This window comes from Lathyrus oleraceus, chromosome 6 (genome assembly GCF_024323335.1).
Source record: "Lathyrus oleraceus cultivar Zhongwan6 chromosome 6, CAAS_Psat_ZW6_1.0, whole genome shotgun sequence".
Lineage (NCBI taxonomy): Eukaryota > Viridiplantae > Streptophyta > Magnoliopsida > Fabales > Fabaceae > Lathyrus > Lathyrus oleraceus.
Genome location: NC_066584.1, coordinates 344,777,171 through 344,800,642, shown reverse-complemented (window position 1 = coordinate 344,800,642; position 23,472 = coordinate 344,777,171). Strand labels below are relative to the sequence as shown.

Below are 23,472 nucleotides of genomic sequence, written 5' to 3'. Positions count from 1 at the left end.
ACAGGGAAGCACAAGAGACAGTTGAAAAAAGGCTAATTCAGGATCAATCCAAAAAGGGAAACCGAATCAAGACTCGTCCTAATGAGGATATAACTCAATAGGGAAAACCCATCCCAATATATGTGTTGGGAGGAAACGGAAACAACCGTCATCCACGAGGATATATCTCAGCGGGGAACTACAGAAGGAAAGACAGACACTTTCTGCTTATGGGGCTAACTCTATATTGAGAGATTAAACACCTAACATCTGCTTGGGGAGATCTTCTGGGGAGATCTATATCACCATTTAGCAGGAGACAACAAACAAAAGATATATGGCAAAAATGCAACATGAATATCTGAATGTTGAAAGTATGCATGAATATACGTGATTTATGTTTGATGAATGCTGACAAAACAGACATTTCTAACACAAACAGATCCAGGCATCAAACGCCCGGTACTACACTTCCAGAGGAAAAAACCAAGAAATCCAACTAGAAAGCCAATCTGCTGGAGATCTTAATGCTAAAAAAGCAAAGATCTGCTGGGAAAATCAGAGATATCAAAGAAATCACAAAATCTCTGAGCGATGGATCATCAATCAACCCAACTGGGGATCAGAAGTTCACAACAGGCAAAAACTGCCATGAAAGCAACTCTGTTGGAGAAATCACGAGACTTCTGCAGGGGGATCATCAGTCTCGCCTGAGAAAAGGAGCTCACTGCACGGGTGATAACTGCCGAAGAAAACAGAACACACAAGTAGAATCTGGCTGCACAAGCAACTCTACTAGGGATACTGTCAGCAACTCCATTGGGGATAAATCCACTGAGGGAAAATAGATCACACAAGTAGATTCTGCCATACAAGCCACTCTACTGGGGATCAAAAGCATCAGGAAATCAACCAAATCTCTGTAGGGGAGAAAACCATCATAGATACAATCCACCACACCACAAGTCTACTGGGGATTTATCTGAGGCAGAGAAGGAGAACTAGGGATCAACCACCAAATACCAAACCTTCCAAGAGGAAACCACAACTGCTGAGGAGGAAAAAAATCACTGCTCTGCTGAAGGTAGTGGAGGTGACAAACACTCTGATGGGGAGAGATAGCATAGATGAAGTACATCATACCAACAACTCCACTGGCAACTTACTGAGGAAAATAACGAAGTACTGGGATATCAACCCACCAACTACCGAATCTTCCAAAAGGAAAGCACCCATGCTGGGGAGAGAATATCGCTGAAGAAGAACAACTGAAGTTTCCAACAAGCACTCTGCTATGGGAACACAAAAGTCTCAATAGAAGCTCTGCTTGGGGAACAACCCCAACAACAATCTTGGAGAAAGAGGATACAACCAAACCAGGAGTATGAACAAATGTCTTACCATGTTGGAAATCATGCCTCCCTTCGGAGAGCACTGAGAAAATTCTTAAGTATCCTTTCATCATTGTGAATGTTCACTTTGTTAAAAAAACAATTTTGAAAAATTTTATTTGTTTAAAACAATGACATTTTATCAATTAAAACATGCAAATCATTTGTTGAATTGAAACAAATAAGAGTGCAAATAATTGGATAAAAGCTCAAATTCATTTGATGGAATGGTAGCCGGCAAATGGCAAGACTCCATAGATCTGTACAAATTTGAAATCGGTGATATATATTGGAAGAGGGCTACATTGAACATAATGACCATTTCTCTACCAATTTGAATCCGATGTATTTGAAGCTTCAGTTGACGACGACTGAGCGAGAATCTCTGACGAAAAGACAGCTGTGGAACAGAAAGTCTTGTCAGGATGCAGTTACTTGCCAAATCCCTAATTTTTTCCTAGATTGCCCCAGGGTGAGGTACTCAATCTAGCGGGATGCAGATTTACCCTTTTTTTCATGCCTCTAATTTTTCCCTGGATCGCCCTTTCGGGTTTTCAATCCACCGAGACGCTCATTTTTGCCTAAGCCGCCCTTTCGGGTTTTCAACTTAGCGAGCTATTCTGTTTTTATTATTACTTTTGTTTTTAGGCAAAGTATTTCTTGACTGCATCTGAATTCACAAGACGAGTGAAATTCTCCCCATTCATTGTTGTAAGCATCAAAGCACCGCCTGAAAAGGCTCTCTCGACAACATATGGACCTTCATAGTTTGGAGTCCACTTGCCCCTGGAATCGGGCGCGAAAGACAAGACTTTCTTGAGCACGAGGTCACCTTCTCGGAACACACGAGGCTTGACCTTCTTATCGAATGCTTTCTTCATTCTCTGCTGATATAACTGACCATGACACATGGCAGTCAATCGCTTCTCTTCAATTAAATTCAGTTCGTCATAACGACTCTGAATCCATTCAGCATCAGTCAACTTGGCTTCCATCAAGACTCTCATTGATGGGATCTCTACCTCTACTGGGAGAACAACCTCCATGCCGTAAACAAGAGAAAAAAGGGTTGCCCCTGTTGAAGCGCGGACAAATGTACGATATCCATGCAAAGCAAATGGCAACATCTCATGCCAATCCTTGTACGTTACTGTCATCTTCTGGATAATCTTCTTGATGTTCTTATTAGCAGCTTCCACAGCCTCATTCATCTTGGGTCTGTAGGGAGAAGAGTTATGGTGTGCAATCTTGAACTCAGCGCACAACTCTTCCATCATTTTGTTGTTTAAGTTAGATCCATTATCAGTAATGATCTTATCAGGCACACCATAACGGCAAATCAGCTGATTCTTGATAAACTTCACGACCACCTGCCTGGTCACATTCGCATATGACGCCGCTTCAACCCATTTGGTGAAGTAATCAATTGCTACCAGAATAAAGTTGTGTTCGTTGGACGCTTTCGGTTCAATCATGCCGATCATGTCGATTCCCCACATAGAGAAAGGCCATGGTGATGAAATTACATTCAGAAGTGTCGGAGGAATATGAATCTTATCCGCATAAATCTGACACTTGTGGCATTTCTTCATATATTTGCAGCAGTCAAACTCCATTGTCAGCCAATAGTAGCCTGCTCTTAGCATCTTTCTAGCCATGGCATGTCCATTGGAATGAGTACCAAATGAACCCTCATGGACCTCAGTCATCAACAGGTTTGCTTCGTGTCTATCCACGCATCTGAGCAAACCATGTCAAAATTTCTCTTGTAAAGCACTTCACCACTGAGGTAGAAACTGCCTGACAACCTTCTCAAAGTTTTCCTATCATTCACAGATGCTCCAGGCGGGTAGACCTGGTTCTGGAGGAAATTCTTGATATCAAAATACCAAGGCTTGTCATCATTCACTTCTTCAACTGCAAACATGTGAGCTGGTCTATCCAAGCGCATCACGGTGATATTGGGAACTTCATTCCAATACTTGACCACAATCATGGAAGCAAGCGTAGCAAGCGCATCTGCCATCCGATTATCCTCTCGAGGAACATGATGAAAGTCAACTTCTATAAAGAACGTTGAAATCCTCCTCGCATAATCTCTGTATGGAATAAGACCAGGCTGATTCGTTTCCCACTCACCCTTGATCTGATTGACAACCAGGGCCGAATCACCATACACATCAAGATGCTTGATCCTCAGATCAATGCATTCTTCTAATCCCATAATGCAGGCTTCGTACTCAGCCATATTATTCTTGCATTTGAAAGTTAGCCTTGCTGTAAAAGGAATATGTGTGCCCTGAGGAGTAATGATTACTGCCCCAATTCCATTTCCGTACTGATTTACAGTGCCATCAAACACCATCGTCCATCTGGAACCAGGTTCCGGGCCTTCATCAAGTGTAGGCTCATCACAATCTTTCATTTTCAAATACAGAATCTCCTCATCCGGGAAGTCGTACTGAACAGACTGATTATCTTCAATCGGCTGGTGTGCCAAGTGGTCAGCCAAGATACTACCTTTGATAGCTTTCTGAGCTCGATACTCAATATCGTACTCAAATAACAACATCTGCCAACGGGCAATTCTCCCAGTTAAAGCAGGCTTCTCGAAGATGTACTTGATTGGATCCATTCTGGATATCAACCAAGTTGTATGATTTATCATGTACTGGCGCGAACGCTTAGCGGCCCAAGCCAAAGCACAGCACGTCTTCTCAAGCATAGAGTATCGAGACTCACAATCAGTGAACTTCTTACTCAGGTAGTAGATAGCAGATTCTTTTTTCCCTGATTCGTCTTGTTGACCGAGTACACAACCCATCGAGTCTTCAAGAACAGTCAAATACATGATCAGAGGTCTTCCTTCTACAGGCGGAGACAAGATCGGAGGTTCAGACAGATAATCTTTGATACTGTCGAAAGCTTTCTGGCAATCCTCGGTCCAATCAAGAGACTGATCTTTCCGGAGGAGCTTGAATATCGGCGCACTTGTGGCAGTCATGTGGGATATAAATCTGGAAATGTAGTTCAAGCGGCCAAGAAAACCTCGAACTTGCTTCTCAGTTTTGGGTGCAGGCATCTCTTGTATTGCTTTGACCTTTGCAGGATCAACCTCAATACCTCTCTCGCTGACAACAAAACCCAATAACTTGCCAGAACGGACTCCAAATGTGCATTTGTTCGGATTCAGACGAAGCTTGAACTTCCTCAAACGCTGAAAAAGCTTCAACAAATGCTCAACAGAGTTGTATTGTCTACCAACATATCGATGTGTGGCAGAGGAAAATCGTCTTTCGGACTAGCTTTATTCAAATCTCTGTAATCAACACATATAGGGACTTTTCCGTCTTTCTTAGGCACAGACACAATATTGGCCACCCATTGAGGATATGTGGAAGTCACCAGAAACCCCGCATCAATTTGCTTCTGAACTTCCTTTTTGATCTTCACTGCCATATTTGGATGAGTTCTTCTGAGCTTCTGCTTCACAGGCACGCATTCAGGCTTCAAAGGCAGGAAATGTTGCACAATATCTGTATCTAGACCCGGCATATCTTCGTACGACCAAGCAAAGATATCAGAGTATTCTCGTAGCAAACTAGTCAACCCCTTCTTGACAGACTCTTCAAGAAGTGCCCCAATCTTCACCATTCGAACACAATCTTCAGACCCCAAGTTAACTGTTTCCAGATTCTCAAGGTGCGGCTGAATGATCTTCTCTTCGTGCTCAAGAAGACGGGTAATCTCATCAGGAATCCTTTCAACATCATCTTCCTCTACTTCGAATACAGGGAATTCAAAATTGGGAGATGGCTTTGGATCATTATGTTCAATGGGTTTTAGAATCAACCTGCATAATGATTTTGGTTAATGAAAAACTTTAGAATTTAAACAAACAAATCATTATGCAGATGAAAAGATTGCTTTTATTCTTGTTTTTAGGGTTTTTTGTGATCACCGATTTCATGCAAAAAAGCAAAAAGTGAAAACAAATAGAAAAACAAATGTTTAACATGAATTTATTGAATGAAATATCATTGTATAAATGATGCCAACAATGTCATCACTTCTCCTTTTGGCATGGGAGAAGGGTTTTCTAAACAAAGCAAACATATTACTCTGACTTATGAATGACTATAGGAACATCTACAGCGACCCAATTGTGACAGATCCCGCCAGGGATGACAAAATTGTCAGTATCCTCTACATCCTCTTCCAGAATAGCAGCAGCTTCCTCAGCTTGATCGGCGTGGATGAAACCTCCACTCTTGAACAACCCTTTGTCATTGAAGACCCCAGAAGAATAGCCAATGCCAGCCCGGGACTTATTGTCTTCAAGCTCAATCATCTTTCCTAAACCAGCAACTGCACCACATTCAATGGCCAATTTCGCATCTCGATAGGAAGCAAATGAAGGAGACTTCTTCTCAATCGGTTCGGCTATAGATAAAGCTTGGAAAGGAGTTCCAACTTCATCCTCAGCATCAATATATGAGAAAGAAGACAAGTGGCTAACCAGGAATAAATCCATCAAAACCACTTGGTCTGTCAAATTCCTCCTTGAGTTCACAATTCTCTTGCTCAAGATGATCCATCAATCTCGAAGAGTCGGCTCTGGTGAAGTACCGGCGAATCAGTGTGTCTTCAAAATAAATGAAGAGCACAGAGATCAGACCACAGGACCAGAAGTTGAGAACGACACCTGCTTATGCAAATGATGCATGCAATGCTCGTGCATATGCTTTGTTTTTATTTTTTGAAGGAACTTTAGGGTATTATTTGCAATTTTGAATATTTAACATTTAATCACATATGGAAAATATCTCATCAAATATATTTGGACAAAAAAGTACAGCATTGTCAATCATTACAAGAGAAAAGGAAAATAAACATCCTATGGATCCCTAGAAGCTCGGGATGCCGGAAGATAAGCTGCACGAAGCCTCTTGATCTCTCTCTCATATGCTGCTTCCATGTCCGCCTTCTCTTGGGCGAGTCTGTCATACTTCCTTTTCCAGAACATGGAAGACTGAGGAAGTAGAGAAGTCCATGCATCATTCGGATCATCAATGACTTGATGCTCGAGGAACTCAATCAGAGCGTCCTTCTCCTTGATTTGCTGAAGCAACTCTTCTCTTCCACGGATCCAAACACGTGAAAGGTCTTCGTCTCTCAACTCCTCTACGCCTTGGTTAGGAGGGTTGAAGGCCCAGCCACAACCAACGGTGTAGGTCTCGGATAATCATAGGGCATGAGATACTCGGATGCTCTCTTCCTCACCCAAGTAGTATATGGCTCCAAAGCTATGCAATTCTTCAGACCCAACTCACTTCTACCCTTCTTATGAATCTTGCGCCAAGCGCGGACCATCCTGGCTTTCAGGCCTTGGGGATCTTTACCCTCCTGAAAGAACACACCTTCTAACAGAATGTTATTAGGTTTATCCTTTAGGGGGAACCCAACCTGACGTCGTGCTAATACAGGGTTGTAGCTAATCCCACCACATGTACCCAGAAGAGGCACATTGGAGAATTCACCACAAGAATCAATGATCTGGACACCATCATATGCTCGATCATACCAAGAGATATCATCATTAGTGAGAGACATAAGTCTCGTAGACCACCGTAGACATCCCTTGTTCTCCTTGAAAGCGACCGTCTGTGGTAAGTGAGAAATAAACCACTTATACAACAGAGGCAAACAACACAGAATAGCGCCACCACCCTTTGTATTCCTCAGGTGCAAAGAGACATAGGCATCACCCAACAAAGTCGGAACGGGATTAAGAACAGAAAAGATCCTAATGGCGTTCACATCCACAAATTTGTCGATGTTGGGGAACAATACCAATCCATAGATGAGCAACACGAATATGGCCTCAAAGGCATCCTCACTCATGGCCTTCCCATAAATAGTAGCTTGAGCGACGAGGAACTCATAAGGGAGACCTTGAATTCCACCTTTGGAAGTTATATGAGCTTTAACCAAGGATTCATCTATGTGCAACATGTCAGCTATCTCTCGAGAAGTAGGGATACTCTCCAAGCCACTGAACGGCACCTGATCCAGAATCGGAATACCCACAAGATGAGCATACTCCTCGAGCGTAGGCAACAACTGAAAGTCTGGAAAAGAGAAGCAGTGATACAAAGGATCATAGAACTGCGCCAAAGTATTCATCAACCCTTCATCAACCTGAGTAGTCAGCAGAGGCAAAAGTTGCCCATAACGAGCTTTGAAACCCAAGGGATCTAATACATAAGATGTCAGATTCCTTAACTCTTTCAGATCGGGTTGTCTAAAGTTGTACTTCTTTGTATGCCTTTTTTGTCTTTCCATATCTGAAAATTTTGCAAATAAACCCCTTAAGTTCCTTGAAAATTTTCTTTTTATCTGATGATATGGATGCAGATGAATGCATGAATGCATGAATGCAGCAATCACACTCAAGGATCAAGCAAAGCACACTAGACAAAGGTCATGGGAAAGCTCATAGCATCCTTAATATCAATCATCCATTTTGGTGGATTATGGTTTACACCTTATCGACACCCAAGTTCCATTGATATTAACGATATATGAACCCGCTCAATCATCCTTAATATCAATCATCCATTTTGGTGGATTATGGTTTACACCTTATCGACACCCAAGTTCCATTGATATTAAGGATGTCTGAACGACTCGACCATGAATCACGGGTTTGTTGTGAGTCACGAGCATGGAGTTTCGGTTAAGAACCACCCAAAGGGAGTGTACTATGGTTTAAACCTGCCGAACATGTTCTACCAGAGGTTCCCATAGTCATCATCCCATCTCTCGAATATTATCGGAGGAACGAATACTCGTATTCCAAAAGTATTCTCAAGAGAGACTCTTATGAGTGTAGTATCGCGTAACAATAGCATCAGACCTTACATCTGAACGACCTCCACACTACGTCCTAAAAATAGGCCAAGATGGGCTTGGTAAACTAAGGTCCTTGGCTTCTAAGGCACATGTTGAAAGAATAATGCCTAACCACAAATAACTTGTGTGACATTATTAATCCAACATGACCTCCACCAAGTGAATGGACTCGCAAGTCAACTTGCTAAGGAATAACTCCACACAAGTCGACGAGACTATGCCATTCTCCTATTATAGGGTGCACATGAGTTCGGGTATAGAACTCATCTCACAGAGATCACCAAACAAGCAAGCAATTGATATATGAAGCAAATCAAGCATTACAATTAATACAGTAATCCCAAATTGTACAAAAATATGTCATATAACAAATAGACAAATATGATACAACAAAGTGTGAAAAGTAGGCAAACCCACTAGGAAACAATCTCTCGTCCCCAGCAGAGTCGCCACTTTTCTGTAGCGGTGTATTCGTCACTTTATGATTTATTGATTAAATCAAAAGCAAAGCATACAAAGATAGAGTCGCCACCGCACTTTTATTTATCCAAAGGAATGGCTAAAAAGCGAACAAAAGCCTAAGAAGTTTTACGCGTAAAAAACTAATGAAAGATCAGAGATCGAGGTAAGAGGGTAATTATGCAAAGGGAAGGTGTTAGGCACCCAATGCATCCTAGGTACTCCTAGGGAACCTCTTTTCACAACTTGTTGTATCAATTTATTTGTTAATGAAATATTTTGTGCAAACATTGATGGAAGGGATGAGAGAAGAATATACAATTTTTATTATTTTTGTGTTTGAACGGATGAACATGTTGCCCACGTACCTTTTCATGAAAGATAAGGATCAAAACGCCGTAGTTCGGCTAAAAGATTTCCAAAATATGAGAGGGTTGATTTTAAACAAAAGCCCTAAGTTCTTTCATTATCCACGGGAGAAAACTCAACCTATACAACCACAAGTCCACCATGTGAGAACAGCTTCAACTTGCTAGTGAGGGACCATGCCCTATAATAAGCAAGGAAGTCTTACAATTCAATCACTAAGGACAAAAGGCGAGATTCACATCAACCACTAAGATAATTGAGATCTATGGTTAATGTATGAAAACTTATCAAGAAGTGGACTTGAGCCACAAAACAATTGAATGAGTGAAATTAACCAATTAGAATTATTCACAAAAGATGGTCAAAGTATGATTAGAATTCAATTCAAAAGAAGTATTATGAAGATGAAGTTTGAAAAATCAAAGGCTTAAGGCCTAGGTTTCTAGTTTTGAAAACAAGTGAGAATGTTTGCACAAAAGTTTTCTGGTTTGAGTTAACATGCAAATGGAGGTTATAAAGAAACAAAAAGGGTGAAGGTTAACGAATGCAAAACTTCTTAATTGTTCACCTCTTGAGATCATATGTAGATGATCCAAGTGATTCCTTTGGAAAAGGCAACAAACAAATAATAGAAAAAGCTAATATAAATGGATACCGGATGCCAATCAATGGACTTACTCCAATCTCACAAAGCAAATAAAACATGGATACCAGATGCCAATCTATGGACTTACACTAGTCTCACAAAAGAAAACATGGAAACCAGATACCAATCAATGGATTTACACTAGCCTCACAAAACAAAGATGGATACCAGATGCCAATCTATGGACTTACACTAGTCTCACAAAACAAAGGAAACAAATGCAATAAGCAAGAGGAAACAACTTGCCAATAAATGGTCTTACGCTCGACTCCAAGGAAATAGGATTCCAATCAATGGTCTTAGTCCGAACTCCTACCAGATCACAGGAAACAACTGCCAATAAATGGACTTACAATTGACTCCTCAATGGGCAAAACAAAATGTCACAAAGTATGAAACAATGATCATGAAATGATATACAATTAATGCTCAAAGATGAGAACAATGCACAAAGGCACACACCAAGAAATATGCACAGATGAACAAGTAAGGAATCAATCAGTTAGCACACACTATACACAATCAATGGGCTCAAGCAAGGTTAGGCTTTAGAAACAAGCCAACTGGAATGGGGTGTTTTGAGCTCTTCACCCTAACATTGAGAGTTCGGGTGAAGCAGATGAAATGGAGATGAGGGTTATGCCTCATAGCTCTTATCCCTGGCCTGGGTGCGCTTTAAACAATAGAAAGTGTGGGAGTTCAGAATGTAGGAACTCTTCTCCACAAATGATTGACTCTATAGGATCTTGGGTTCTTATTCACAATGCATCAACACATGGTATGAGCAAAGTGAATGACACAACAGAATAGCAGGGGATGGATTACACATCCCTTTTATCTGCCAATTGCCTCTTAAGAGGACTTTACCTGCTTGGCACAAAATTAAACAAACAAAGACATGGCCTCTTAAGGAGGGCTTCAGGCAGGTGCCTGGCAATAACAGCAGGTCTTCCAGACTACATGAAGATTAGGGATTATACCTAAGTGGTATGCCAACCACAAGCAAAAGAAAAGCAAAGTTCAAATGAACTTAAAGCAACTTAAGTACCTGTGGAAACAACTAAACAAATCAGTACAATACTCAGATAAATAGACAACAATCAATAACAAACAGACAATCCCAATGTGCAACAAATAAGCCATAAGTCAAACTCAAGTGACTTATCATCAACCTACAAAACAGAAAATGTTAGCATTCAAAAGCAAATATCAGCATTCAAATGATGAAGCCACATTAACCACGGAATTTGAATGCTTGAACCTGAAATTCAAAGCTCACATGTAAGTACAAACCACTAGGTCAAAGCCTAGGGTCAAAGGTGAAGAAAAAATTCAAAACAGGAGCTTAAATTCAACACAATGCAACTTCAAACACATATTAACACATCCTAAAAAGGATCACATCAAAATCATCAAGCAAAAGCATTTCATGTGCAAAGGAAGTCAATGACAATTTCAAAGCTCATATATGATCATCATGAATGAAAATTCCAAAACAAAACAGAAATGATTCAAATAATTCTGGAAAAATTTATGAGCATTCAACACATTCAACATGATCATCATACAAAAAATCAAAAGCAGGAAAGATCATTTGTCATGGAAATTAAATTGTACAATTTGAACAACCAAATGTGTGACACAAATTGTCACACCATGTTAACACATACACAAAACAGGAATGGAGCATGGGAAAAATGTCAAACTAAAACCAAAATGTCAATTAACATGTCAAGAATCATCATGCAATATTTGGTAGCAATTGGATCAATATCAAGCATTTCACAATAGAAAGAGTAAGGCAAGGTCACAAATGCACATATGATCACAAAGTCTAGCACTAATCAAAATCCAGGAAGTGTAAAATCATGAAATCAACATGATAGAATTCTAGACAAACAGAGGATCAAGTAGCAAAAAACCAGGCATTTTTTGGGGCATTTTTCAATTTGATATGAATTTTTAAAGTTGGAAAAAAATAATGAAAATCAAGATGAACATATATTGGAAATTTGGAGGGAAAGATTAAATGGATTTAAGTTTGAAAATATGCAGCATGCAGGAATCGAAGCGTGTGCGCGCGTGAACCAGACACAACCCTGGCGCTGGTACGCGTATGGTACGCGTAAGGTCAAAATTATAGCAGGTCGTACGCGTATGATACGCATACGGTGCGCGGAGGTTTCCACCGTTTTCTTCGCGAAGACGGTGGCGCTACAATGCCTGTGTTCAGAAAATTTTCCAGAATTTCGAAATGAATACATCAACAGAAAGCTCTTCCAATGTAGGTTACAGATCAATCAACATCTAAGCCTAACAAGCCATGGATTAAGAGTTACGAGCGAAAACATTTTGACATGTCAAACTTTAATCAAGCATAACTCATTCATTTCTCATCCATTTCGCACGAATTTTATATCAGATTAATCAGTATGAAAAGCTCTACCTAAACATGGCAATGGATTGAAGAATTAAGAGATTCGAGTTTTTACCTCTTGAAGAGCAGAACAATAAAACCAGCGATTCAAGCTCCTAAAGTGTCTAGATCCACTCCTGTAGTGGCTTACACTTCCATCTTCATGAGTTTGCTTGGAGTATGCTTGATTTCTGCTCGAATTCAATGATCCAACGCTTGATTCTTCATCCACTACACTCAATAAACCAGAATATGGAAGAAAAATGCTATGCTATGTGGAGAATTTTCAAGTTTTGATTGAGAGAAAATTTTGGAGGGAAAAAGTTTTTGGATCTAGAAATGGTGAAAAAATGATTAACCTCCTCCAAATTCTATTAGATTTAGGTATTTATATGAAGTCCTAATCACCTTGCTAATCCATAATTAACTTGGTTAATGAAAATAAGGTGTTTTTGCAAATTTTGAAAATTGCATGGTGCATGTAGTAAACCTACGTGAACAGTACCACTTCCTTCATCATTTTCACTTAAAATCATCTTTTAAACACATTGGTAATGGTAGAAAGTCCATACAATGCACCATTTTTGAATTTTGCAATTTCCCTCCAAAAAAAGCATGGATTAACAAGTGATCATGTGATGAGATTTTATGTAATGTGATGCATGATTTGGAAATGATTTGATCATATCTCCTCAACCATTCATCAGATGCTCATGATCTTGGACATTTTGGAAATGGGAGAGAGAGATCTTCAACTTTAATGTTGGGCAAAAATTCATTTGAAGCTTCTTTGATGTTGGAAACTTGAGTTGAAGTTAGACCAAAAACTTGCCATTTTTGGAAAGTTGAAATTATAGGTCACTTTCCATTTTTGGAAACTTTTGATTTGACTTCAAATTCTTCAATGTTGATCTTTGGAATGATGAATAGGCATGATTGGGACATGAATGGGATGAAGACACTCAATTTCCACACTCAAAATCCACAGTTGACTGTGTAGGTCCTTAGATGACCTGAAAATGTCCTGATGAATTTGGGGCCTCAACCACTTGGGAATTTGCTCCACAATGAACCTATAGCTCATATGAGGTCCATGAAATGATCACATGATTCATATCTCAAGAAAATACCATCTGCTCTTTGTACCATGAATTCACCTTATGCCTTGACCTGTTGACTGCTTAAGCTGCAAGTAACAAAGGTTAATGACATATTTTTGTACATTTTTGGTTAGTGATTAAAATAAAAGCAATAATATACAAATGCAAGCAATGCTTGGTGATCAAGAACCACTCTCAAAAAGATCCCACCCACAGGGAAGGAAGCAAGGTGTCCAATGATCCTTGAGGCAATGCAATGATATGATATGATGCCATGAGGGATCTTAGGGCCAAAATTGGGGTCTTACAGTGCTGTTGGTTTGTTTTCATTCACTTGCAGGTTGTGATATGAAGCCTTTTGACAAAAGATCCCCGCAGAGTCCAATCAGGGACAAGGGATAGAAGAACGGCGAAAAGACGGTGGAAGAAGGACGACGATCCTAGAGGGTAATCAAGAAGACTCTTCAAAGTCTGAAGATTAGAGAGTTAGCCCGAATCTGAGGAGATCATTCGTCTCAAAGCAAAGAAAAGACGAGAATACTAGGGGATGAATCAGAAAAGACCGGATGAATCTGGGAGTCCTCAAAAGAAGGAAGTTGACACTGCGGTTGGATGATGAATGTCGGTGTTCGACGAATCGACGGGTGTTCCGTGTCAAATAGGCCGTATCTGCCCTAGTGGATTTAGGAGTGTTATCTCCACGGTAGATTCGAGATCGGTGTCTCCTCGGCAAGCCTGAAGGTTTTCATATCCCCAGCGGACGTGTCTGTGAGTAGTTTGTTCCTCAACAGTCGGGTATGAAGTACTGTAATCCTCAGCAGGGTCGTGAATGCCTTTCCCCAGCAGGGTTGTGATTGTTTTCCAAGTCTGAAGTGGGCAGTCTTCCCAGCGGAGGTTTATGTTGATGGTTTTCCCCAGCGAGGTCCCCAAGCGGATCAGGTACGGTGAAAATTATCCCCAGTAGAGATAAGCATTGGTTACTTCCCCTAGCAGAGTAGTCCCCAAGCAGATTGGGTTCGGTGGAGGTCATCTCCAACAAGGGTTATCTTTTCCCAGCAGGGTGGAAATTGAAGTGGTATTGAATTCCTCAGCAGAGTTCCTTGAGCTCCCAGGTGTTGTCCCTGGAGGGGACGTGCTTTTATGCATTCATCATTTAGATAAGCATAGCATATTGCATCATTAAGAGTGTAGCATCTCCATGATTATGGGGCATTGCGCTGGAAAAATCATGCATCAGCATTGCAAGCATAGACTAGCCCTAAGCCATGGTGGCCGTCCGAGAATGGGATCAAGTGGTAGGTGTAGATGTTATTCAGAAAGGTTTAGCATCGCAACGCTTGGGTCATTTGAGTTGATTTCAGAGTTGGTTTCCCCAGCATGGTTGAGAGGTTGGTGTTTTCCCCGTCGGTTGACTCCCTAGTTGAGTTGGTTTTTGTGCCGCTCTGAGAAGGTCCGATCAGCAAAGCACCCCAGCAATGCTACTCCCCACAATTGGTAGCATCTTGCAAGCTTGGATCAATTCCCCAGCAGAGGTGGACCGTTTTGTAACATCTGTACGGGACATTTTCTACAGTTGCTCTTGACAGCGTTCAGAATCAACAAACCCCAGAGAGGTTTATTTCCTTACCCGGCAGCGAAAGGAAAGCTTGACTCCTCAGCATAGCCCCTGACAAATGTGTGGCCTGGTCCTGACATAGGCAGATGTCATCCTTGCGATACCAGTGGGTGTCGTGTTGATCCCCGTGCGGGTCCTTTTTGGTGTCTGTCGACATCATCTTTCGATGTCAGTAACATCAGTTGTCTTCTCCCATTCATCCGTTGATGTCTGGTCATCTCTCCGTTGGTGTCGGTAAACGTCGAGTTTCTCTCATTCATCCATTGATGTCTGGTTGAGTCTTCTCAGTCATCCGTTGATGTCTGGTCACCTCTCCGTTGGTGTCGGTAAACGTCGAGTTTCTCCCATTCATCCGTTGATGTCTGGTCACCTCTCCGTTGGTGTCGGTAAATGTCAAGTTTCTCCCATTCATCCGTTGATGTCTGGTTGAGTCTTCCCAATCATCCGTTGATGTCTAGTCACCTCTCCGTTGGTGTCGGTAAACGTCGATTTTCTCCCATTCATCCGTTGATGTCTGGTTGAGTCTTCCCAGTCATCCGTGTAAGTTGTAAATGCGCCTAAGAGGGGGGGGGGGGTGAATTAGGTGGTTAAAAATTCTTCGAACTTGTTTCCGGTTTTTGGTTATTTGTCGTTTCAGTGCGGAAAAATAAATTGCGGAAAGTAAAAAGACACCGGAAATTATAGTGGTTCCCTTCACAATCCGAAGGTACATCCACTCCCCTTTCGACTCGAAAGAGATTTCACTATAGTTAGAATTATGGTACAGCCTACTCACACCAATGGTGATGCTTACTATCTAACCTATAGGTAAACAAGTGTATGAAGAACAATCCTCTTCAACACTAACCCTTGTGTCCAACAATCCTGGATCACAAGTCAAACAGAAATAAATCTTTTTGATGATTTTAACAAAGTGTAGTATTATCAATCTTCTCTTGATTGATCTTCTCCTTAGATAAATAATTCACTCAATGAATAATATACAAGTGTTCAAAAAATGGAATGAGATGAAAATTTGATTATGAACACTTTTATGAAATATTGAAGAAAATATGAAAGAGTGATTATCTTAAGTTTTTATGAAAATTCTTGGAGGTGAAAATTCATTTTAAAAATTCAAGAATTTATATTGCCAAAACACCTTTTCAAAGAGGTATAAATTTTTCATAAAAAATGATGAAAAGGTACAAGTTTCTGAAAATTATTTTTCACTGAAACGAACAGTGTTAACCGGTTAACCAAATGGGTTAACCGGTTAACGCGTATAACGTTAACAAAGAATTTCAAAAAACTGGGCGTTAACCGGTTAACCCATATGGTTAACCGGTTAACACTGTTGAAATACAGAAAAATACTAAGAAAACTGTGTCTTTCATTTCAACATGTTAACAAATGGTTATGTTAAAAATGCAAATGCAGATCATGATTGTTGAACACTTGTATACTAATCTAAGAGTGAATTAGATATACCTTAGAAGTGAATCAACAATCTTGCAAACGGTTGACTTGAAAAAGAAGCTTGATCAAAAAGTTTCTCATGCATATGTGTCTTGATTACTTTGATGCTTGAATTATCTTTGAAGCTCTTCTCTTTTTGCATTGATACATGTTGTCTTCATCAAAATACTTTTTGGATTGAAGCTTGCTTCTACAATCTCCCCCTTTTTGATGATGACAACCAACTTTGAGATAGATGCTTGAATGTCTTGTTTCTCTAATTTGATTCTCCCCCTAAGTTTAAGAGTTCCCCCTAAATGAGAGGCATATAAAATTCTGCATAGAGAAACCATTAGAGAAACAAGTCTTCTCCCCCTTTGGCATTAGTAAAAAGGAAGAATCTTATGAAAAAGAAAAGTAGACAAGCATACACACATTATGTGATCATTAGATAAGCATTCAAGCACATAATGATGACAGAATTAAAATAAGTGTACGGTAAACATAATCAGCATAAACATAATCAGGCATACACACATTCTGTATTTTTAAAGCTAACGCATAGTTGCTGTTTTGGAGGCATTAACCTATACCGTTAACCGGTTAACAAACTGAAATTTTCAAAAAATAATAAAAAACAGCAGCTCTGTTTTGAAAAATTTGGAAAAGATTTTTACAAAAAAATTTCACAAAGTATTAGCACTTATCTATACGTAACTTTTGATCAAAAAATATTTTAAAACCGATAATTTTCGGACATGCGAAAGTAAGAGAAACAAAAACCGGCGAAAAAGAAGTGCTAGCAATGCATAACATGAAAAGTGAAAATAAACATTTTTGAAGCTACTATACCACATAACAAGCAATTTGAAGAAAAAGTTAGATGTCACCTTCATTGAGAATACCAAGTTCTCGCCGAATCTTGAAGAATTGCTCTTTAGACAATGGTTTTGTGAATATGTCGGCGAGTTGGTTATGTGTATCCACGAACGTAACATCTACATCTCCGTTCAACACGTGATCTCGAAGGAAATGATGTCGGATATCTATGTGCTTTGTCCTTGAATGCATGACAGGGTTCTTTGTGATGTTGATGGCACTTGTGTTATCGCATCTAAGAGGAATGCAGCCGAGGTCTACACAAAATCCAGAAGTTGTTGCTTAAGCCATAAAATTTGTGCACAACAACTGCCTGCTGCAATGTACTCTGCTTCAGCCGTGCTAAGTGCGACACATGCTTGCTTCTTGCATTCCCACGAAACTAGTGCATTCCCGAGAATGTGACAAGTACCACTTGTGCTTTTTCTATCGGTCTTACATCCTGCATAGTCAGCGTCAGAATAGCCAATCAAGGAGCATATACTACCTTTTGGATACCATAGTCCGAAGTTCGTTGTTCCTTTGAGATATTTCATAATCCTCTTCATGGCGGTGAGATGCGATTCTTTCGGGTTTGCTTGAAAGCGTGCACACAAACATACACTAAACATAATGTCAGGACGGCTTGCCGTCAAATATAGTAATGAACCAATCATACCTCGATATTTTGTAATATCTATTGAAACTCAGGATTCATCTTGATCAACGTACGTTCCGGATCCCATAGGAGTGGACATCACTTTGCAACTATCCATATCGAATCTTTTCAACAATTCCTTGCAATACTTGGATTGGTTGATGAAGATGCCATCCTTTGTTTGCTTGATTTGTAGTCCAAGAAAATAGTTCAATTTTCCCATCATGGACATCTCGAATTCTCCTTGCATCATGATTGAAAACTCTTCGCAAAGATCTTTGTTTGTTGAACCGAAGATGATGTCGTCGACATAGACTTGAGCCAATAAGGTGTTACCCTTGATCTTCTTTATGAACAAAGTCTTGTCAACCTTTCCTTTTACAAATCCCTTTTCACATAGAAAGTTGCTGAGGCGGTCATACCACGCTCTTGGTGCTTGCTTTAAGTCGTATAGTGCTTTCTTCAATTTGTAAACATGTGAGGGATTCTTGAAGTCTTCAAAACCCGGAGGTTGTTTGACGTAGACTTCTTCATTGATATAGCCATTTAGGAAAGCGCTTTTGACATCCATCTGAAACAATTGAAAATTCATAGAACAAGCATAAGCAAGTAATAATCGAATTGCTTCTAACCTTGCTACCGGAGCGAACGTTTCATCAAAATCAATTCCTTTCTGTTGGTTGTATCCTTGTGCGACCAATCTTGCTTTGTTACGAACTATGATCCCATTCTCATCAAGTTTGTTCTTGAAGACCCATCTTGTTCCTATGATGTGCTTGTTGTCCGGTCTTGGTACAAGACTCCAAATTTGATTTCTTTCGAATTGGTTGAGTTCTTCTTGCATTGCTACTATCCATTGATCTTCGCCTAAGGCTTCATCGACTTTGGTTGGTTCTATTAGAGATACAAAAGCCATGTTGAGACAAGTATCCTTGAGATTTAGTCGTGTTGCAACGCCTTGGCTAATATCACCAATAACTTTATCGATCGGGTGATCTCTATGAGTTTTCCATTCTTTCGGTAGATCATGATGTTCTTCAATGATTGGTGAGCCATCTCCTTGTGGTATTGATTGAACCTTTGAAAGTTCCTTTTCTTGTTGTGACATATCTATTATATCATCATCATCATCAACAATAAAGTTATCCTCTTTCGAGGGGTTAGTTTCATCAAAAGATACATGCATTGATTCTTCAATAGAGAGAGTTCTTTTGTTGAAAATTCTAAATGCCTTACTAGATACGGAGTAGCCAAGGAACATACCTTCGTCGGATTTCTCATCACACTTACCAAGGTTGTCCTTTCCATTGTTGAGGACAAAACATTTGCATCCAAAAATATGAAAGAAGGATATGTTAGGCTTTCTTCCTTTGAAAAGCTCATACGGAGTCTTTTTGAGTATCGGCCGAATGTTGACACGGTTGTTAACAAAGCATGTTGTGCTAACTGCGTCCCCCCAAAAGTATTTAGGAAGGTTGGAGTCATTGAGCATTGTTCTTGCGAGTTCCACCAAGGATCTATTCTTTCTCTCTACGACACCGTTTTGTTATGGTGTTCGTCACTACAACAAACAAGACCTTAGACAGCGCTTTTTTTAGCCTTAGACAGCGCTTTAAAGCGCTGTCTAAACCTCCGTTGCTAAAGGTTTAGACAGTGCTTTTTTAAATCTTAAAAGCGCTGTCTAAGCCCCCCCCCCCTTAGACAGCGCTTTATAAGACCCTCTTATTTTAAATTTTTTAGGTATACCTTAGACAGCGCTTTTGAAAAGCGCTGTCGAAGCCCTACCCCCTTAGACAGCGCTTTGGCCAAAAGCGCTTTCTAAGACCCTCCTATTTTAATTTTTTTAGGTATACCTTAGACAGCGCTTTTCAAAAAGCGCTATCTAAGCCCCCCCTTAGACAGCGCTTTTGCCTAAAGCGCTTTCTAATCCCCCCCTTAGACAGCGCTTTTTACCAGCAAAACCGTCAGCTTTCTCAATGAGATCATCAATGGAAACAGCACCTAATTGATCTTTATTTTCACCGAGCAGTGATGAAGAAGGATACATGTTAGTCCCCATCCCTAGACGCCTTCCCGTTTCCTTACCTATTGCGAGTTGATCACCTGAAAGTTTTTTTTGTAGCATGAGTATAGTTTGCATTATATAAAATCATTGACTCAATTTCAAATGACGGTGGTACTGTGATACAACGTACCAGTGATCATTTTGACACTAACACCAAGATCAAGAGCTCTTCTGATTGTTTCTGCGCTATCATGTCTCGGAGGGTCAAAAAGAGGGAGAAGAGCAACAAACTCCCATGGTCCTCCTGCACTTTCCTTACTTCCCTCCGGTACTTCCTATATGAAAAAAAAAACTTCGGTGCTAAGGAAAGAATACATGATAATTGACTTATCCGATTATGAAGAATTCGTAAGAGGGAAATAAACCTGTCTTGCAATCCCAAGAGAACGAAGTCCACGTTCTGCAAACTTTTCAATCATCGCATGAACCTTCCGTTCGATTTTTGCCTTGTTTTGTGCAAGATTGAGAATCTACACAGTATATGAGAAAAGTTTATCAATGATCGGTAGGTTGCGTGGTTCTTGAAAAGCGAGAATGAATTATGTATTACCTGCTCTGGTGCACCTTTGCTAACCCTGTGCATATTACCAGCACCATCAATGTATGTAAGGGCAGTTCTTTTATCAGTTGGATTAAACGGAAGGAAATGAACTTCTTTTATTCCAGCTCGTGCCTTGCGAAACCAAAGGACTATTAGTAGACTAACCAAATTTCAACTACACAACATGATGGAAAACAAACTTTGAAGAGTCTGTACCTCCTTTGGGTCTGCCAACATTGAAACGATTGCGCAATCAATTGCATCTTGGTTCTCCATCCTTGATGCTCTTGCAGCCATAAGTACAACCAAATCCTTGCCAACACCTTTGGCAAAAACCTGCCAGATATTCATGATTGTTAGGGGAAACAAAGTTAATATACATCCTGGTCAAAGATTGTTTCAGTCAGAATTCAAACTCGGGTTTTTCCGAATACTAATATTTATCTGTTTGTATACTTTTGACAAAAAAAGAAACTTATGTCTCAAGTAATTGCGATGTTCTATTTTATCTTTAGAAAGAATAAGATTAAAACCTCAATCATTTCCTTGTCCACTGTAAGCTTGTTAAGAGTTAATGTGCCTGTTTTGTCACTGCATAACACATCCATTCCGGCCATTTCTTCAATAGCAGTCATTCTCTTTGTTATAGCACCCTACAACAATGATGCATATGATCAAAACTTGACAACATCTTTAAAAAGCTACTGAAATGTTGGAATAATCAATGTACTAATTGCAAACCTGCTGAGATAACTTATGTGAGCCAATAGCCATTGTAACTGAAAGAACAGTTGGCATTGCAATAGGGATTCCTCCAATTAGTAGCACTAGAAGGTTATCAATACCGTTTCTGTAACCATATCCGTGGACGCCGTATATCACAATGATTTCAATAATCATTCCAATAGCAATTGAACAGATGCAGAAATTTCCAATAGATGTCAAAACCTGTAATAATATTTGTCACGCAGTGAGCATTATTATCACAACATTCGGTGATGTCAAATAGTGGCTATAACAATGTAAGTATAGTGGAATTTGAACAAATCGCTTTTGTCTGCGATACATTATTTAGTATATTATGTACCTGTTGGAAATGTCCAACGTGTGTTGTGTTTTCGACGAGATGAGCTGCCTTTCCGAAAAATGTGTGAACTCCAGTTGCTATGACTACGACTTCAATTTCTCCTTGCTTGCAAGTTGAACCAGAATATACTCCTTCTCCGGGATGTTTAGTCACAGGGAGTGACTCTCCGGTAAGAGCAGACTAAAAGTACAAACAGCAAAAACATAACTTCAATTACAAGAAATCTAGAATCTGATATCAACATCAATAAACTCGTGGAAGATATTATTCGTTGTGACGCTTGAATCATGCATCAGTAATTTCAAAGTACTTTATAGATTTTACCTGATCAATCTTCAAAGGGTCACCTTCAAGGAGACGTGCGTCGGCAGGAATGATGTCCCCTAGCTTGATGCTAACTATGTCTCCAGGGACCAATACCGAAGCATCTTCTTCGCTCCATTTTCCGTCACGAAGTACCTATTAATCAAATATAATTTGAAATCAAAGAAACTATGAGCAAGACAAGATAAAAAAGAGATTATAAGAGAAGAAGAAGAAGAACCTTTGCTTTTGGAGCCAATCTTGCCATAAGGGCAGCAGCTGCATTACCAGCATTATTTTCTTCTATGAAACTTATGGTTGAGTTTATAATTAGCAAAATAATTATGCCAACAAAATCTTGATAATCTCCTCGCTTTCCCTGCATAATCAAAGCGTTGTTATATTAAACCGGTTGATATTAAAAACCATTGTTTTAAAACCAGGACCGAAGATCTAGCGGTGGGACTTCTAGATAATGGTTCAATAAGTTGAAACACACTGATTGAACCAGCAGACGGACTAATCGGTTCTTAGTTCAACCAGTTAAACTGGACGGTCTGGTTTTAAAAACACTAGTTGAAAGTTCAAACATGACTTTTCACCTTAACAAACTTCTACCACCAAAATCTTTCTTGTATGTATTCCATAATCCTTTTGTAAAATGAATAACATTTGTAACTTTCAAATCAAGTTAACCAAAGGTTATAAGAGTACAGTTTCATAGTTATTCTAATTTTGTATGATTTGAAATAATGAAAACCATTGAGAAATAACAAAACAAACAAAAAAAGGAAGAGACTTACCCCTCCATGTGCCATAGCAATGGCCATGAGAGCAGCAACTTCCATAACCCATGACAAAGGATTCCACATAAACCCTAAAAACTTCAGTATTTTACTTTCCTGTACAAGAAGTTAAAGTTACATAACAATTTGGTAAGAAACTATATAAGCACTTAAGTCAGGATTCTAACCTTTTTTTCTTCAAGTTTATTGTATCCAAACATGTCAAGCCTCTCTTGTACTTCCTCAGAGGTTAAACCTTCTTTTGTGCATTTTAGATTATCAAATACCTCCTCAATAGGAATGTTCTCCTATACATACAACAAATTCCAAATTTATCAAATGTCTAATACATCTGATGGAAGGTGTGTATAGTGTCTGACACGTCTCAGTGTTTCACATCGACGCAATACAGACACAGACACATGTATCAGTGTCATGTTTTGACATACCAAATCAACAGCTTCCTTTATAACAGCATCAAGAGACATAGTCCCTTCCACCATTTTCTTTATTTTCTGCTCCCCTTCAATTTTGAGCTCTAAATCAAAATGAGTTAAAATTACAAAATTATGGAACCTAATGGGCATAATTTGTTTCAAAATTATGGGCATACCTTAATTACAAAATTACAAAATTATGCAATCGATAACGAATAACCTTTGTGTAATTTGTTTCACGTATTGCGGGTTTCGGAAACGGTGAAAGACGAACAAAACGCAGTAGAAATGACGAACTGAATCAGAAATGAAAAAATGCAGAAATGAAGAACATACCGCAGTAGAAATGACGTTCTGAAACCGATTCTTCAAACACTTTCTGGTATTGAAACCGAATGATTACAATGTATT

The 23,472-nt window shown here is 39.6% G+C and overlaps 1 protein-coding gene across 1 annotated transcript; it reads right to left on the bottom strand.

Moving 5' to 3' along the window:
* Window positions 1-10,859: 10,859 nt before the first annotated feature.
* LOC127095565 (plasma membrane ATPase 1) lies at window positions 10,860-23,127 on the bottom strand. Its single transcript, XM_051034238.1, has 15 exons — window positions 23,074-23,127; window positions 22,813-22,932; window positions 22,643-22,741; window positions 22,081-22,218; window positions 21,861-21,995; window positions 21,537-21,716; window positions 21,191-21,397; window positions 20,983-21,102; window positions 20,666-20,785; window positions 20,459-20,581; window positions 20,274-20,378; window positions 20,039-20,183; window positions 19,797-19,946; window positions 19,024-19,106; window positions 10,860-10,931 (listed from the first exon to the last, which is right to left on the bottom strand). Exons 1-15 carry the CDS (start codon window positions 23,125-23,127, stop codon window positions 10,860-10,862), a joined length of 1,851 nt encoding a protein of 616 aa, XP_050890195.1.
* Window positions 23,128-23,472: the final 345 nt, after the last annotated feature.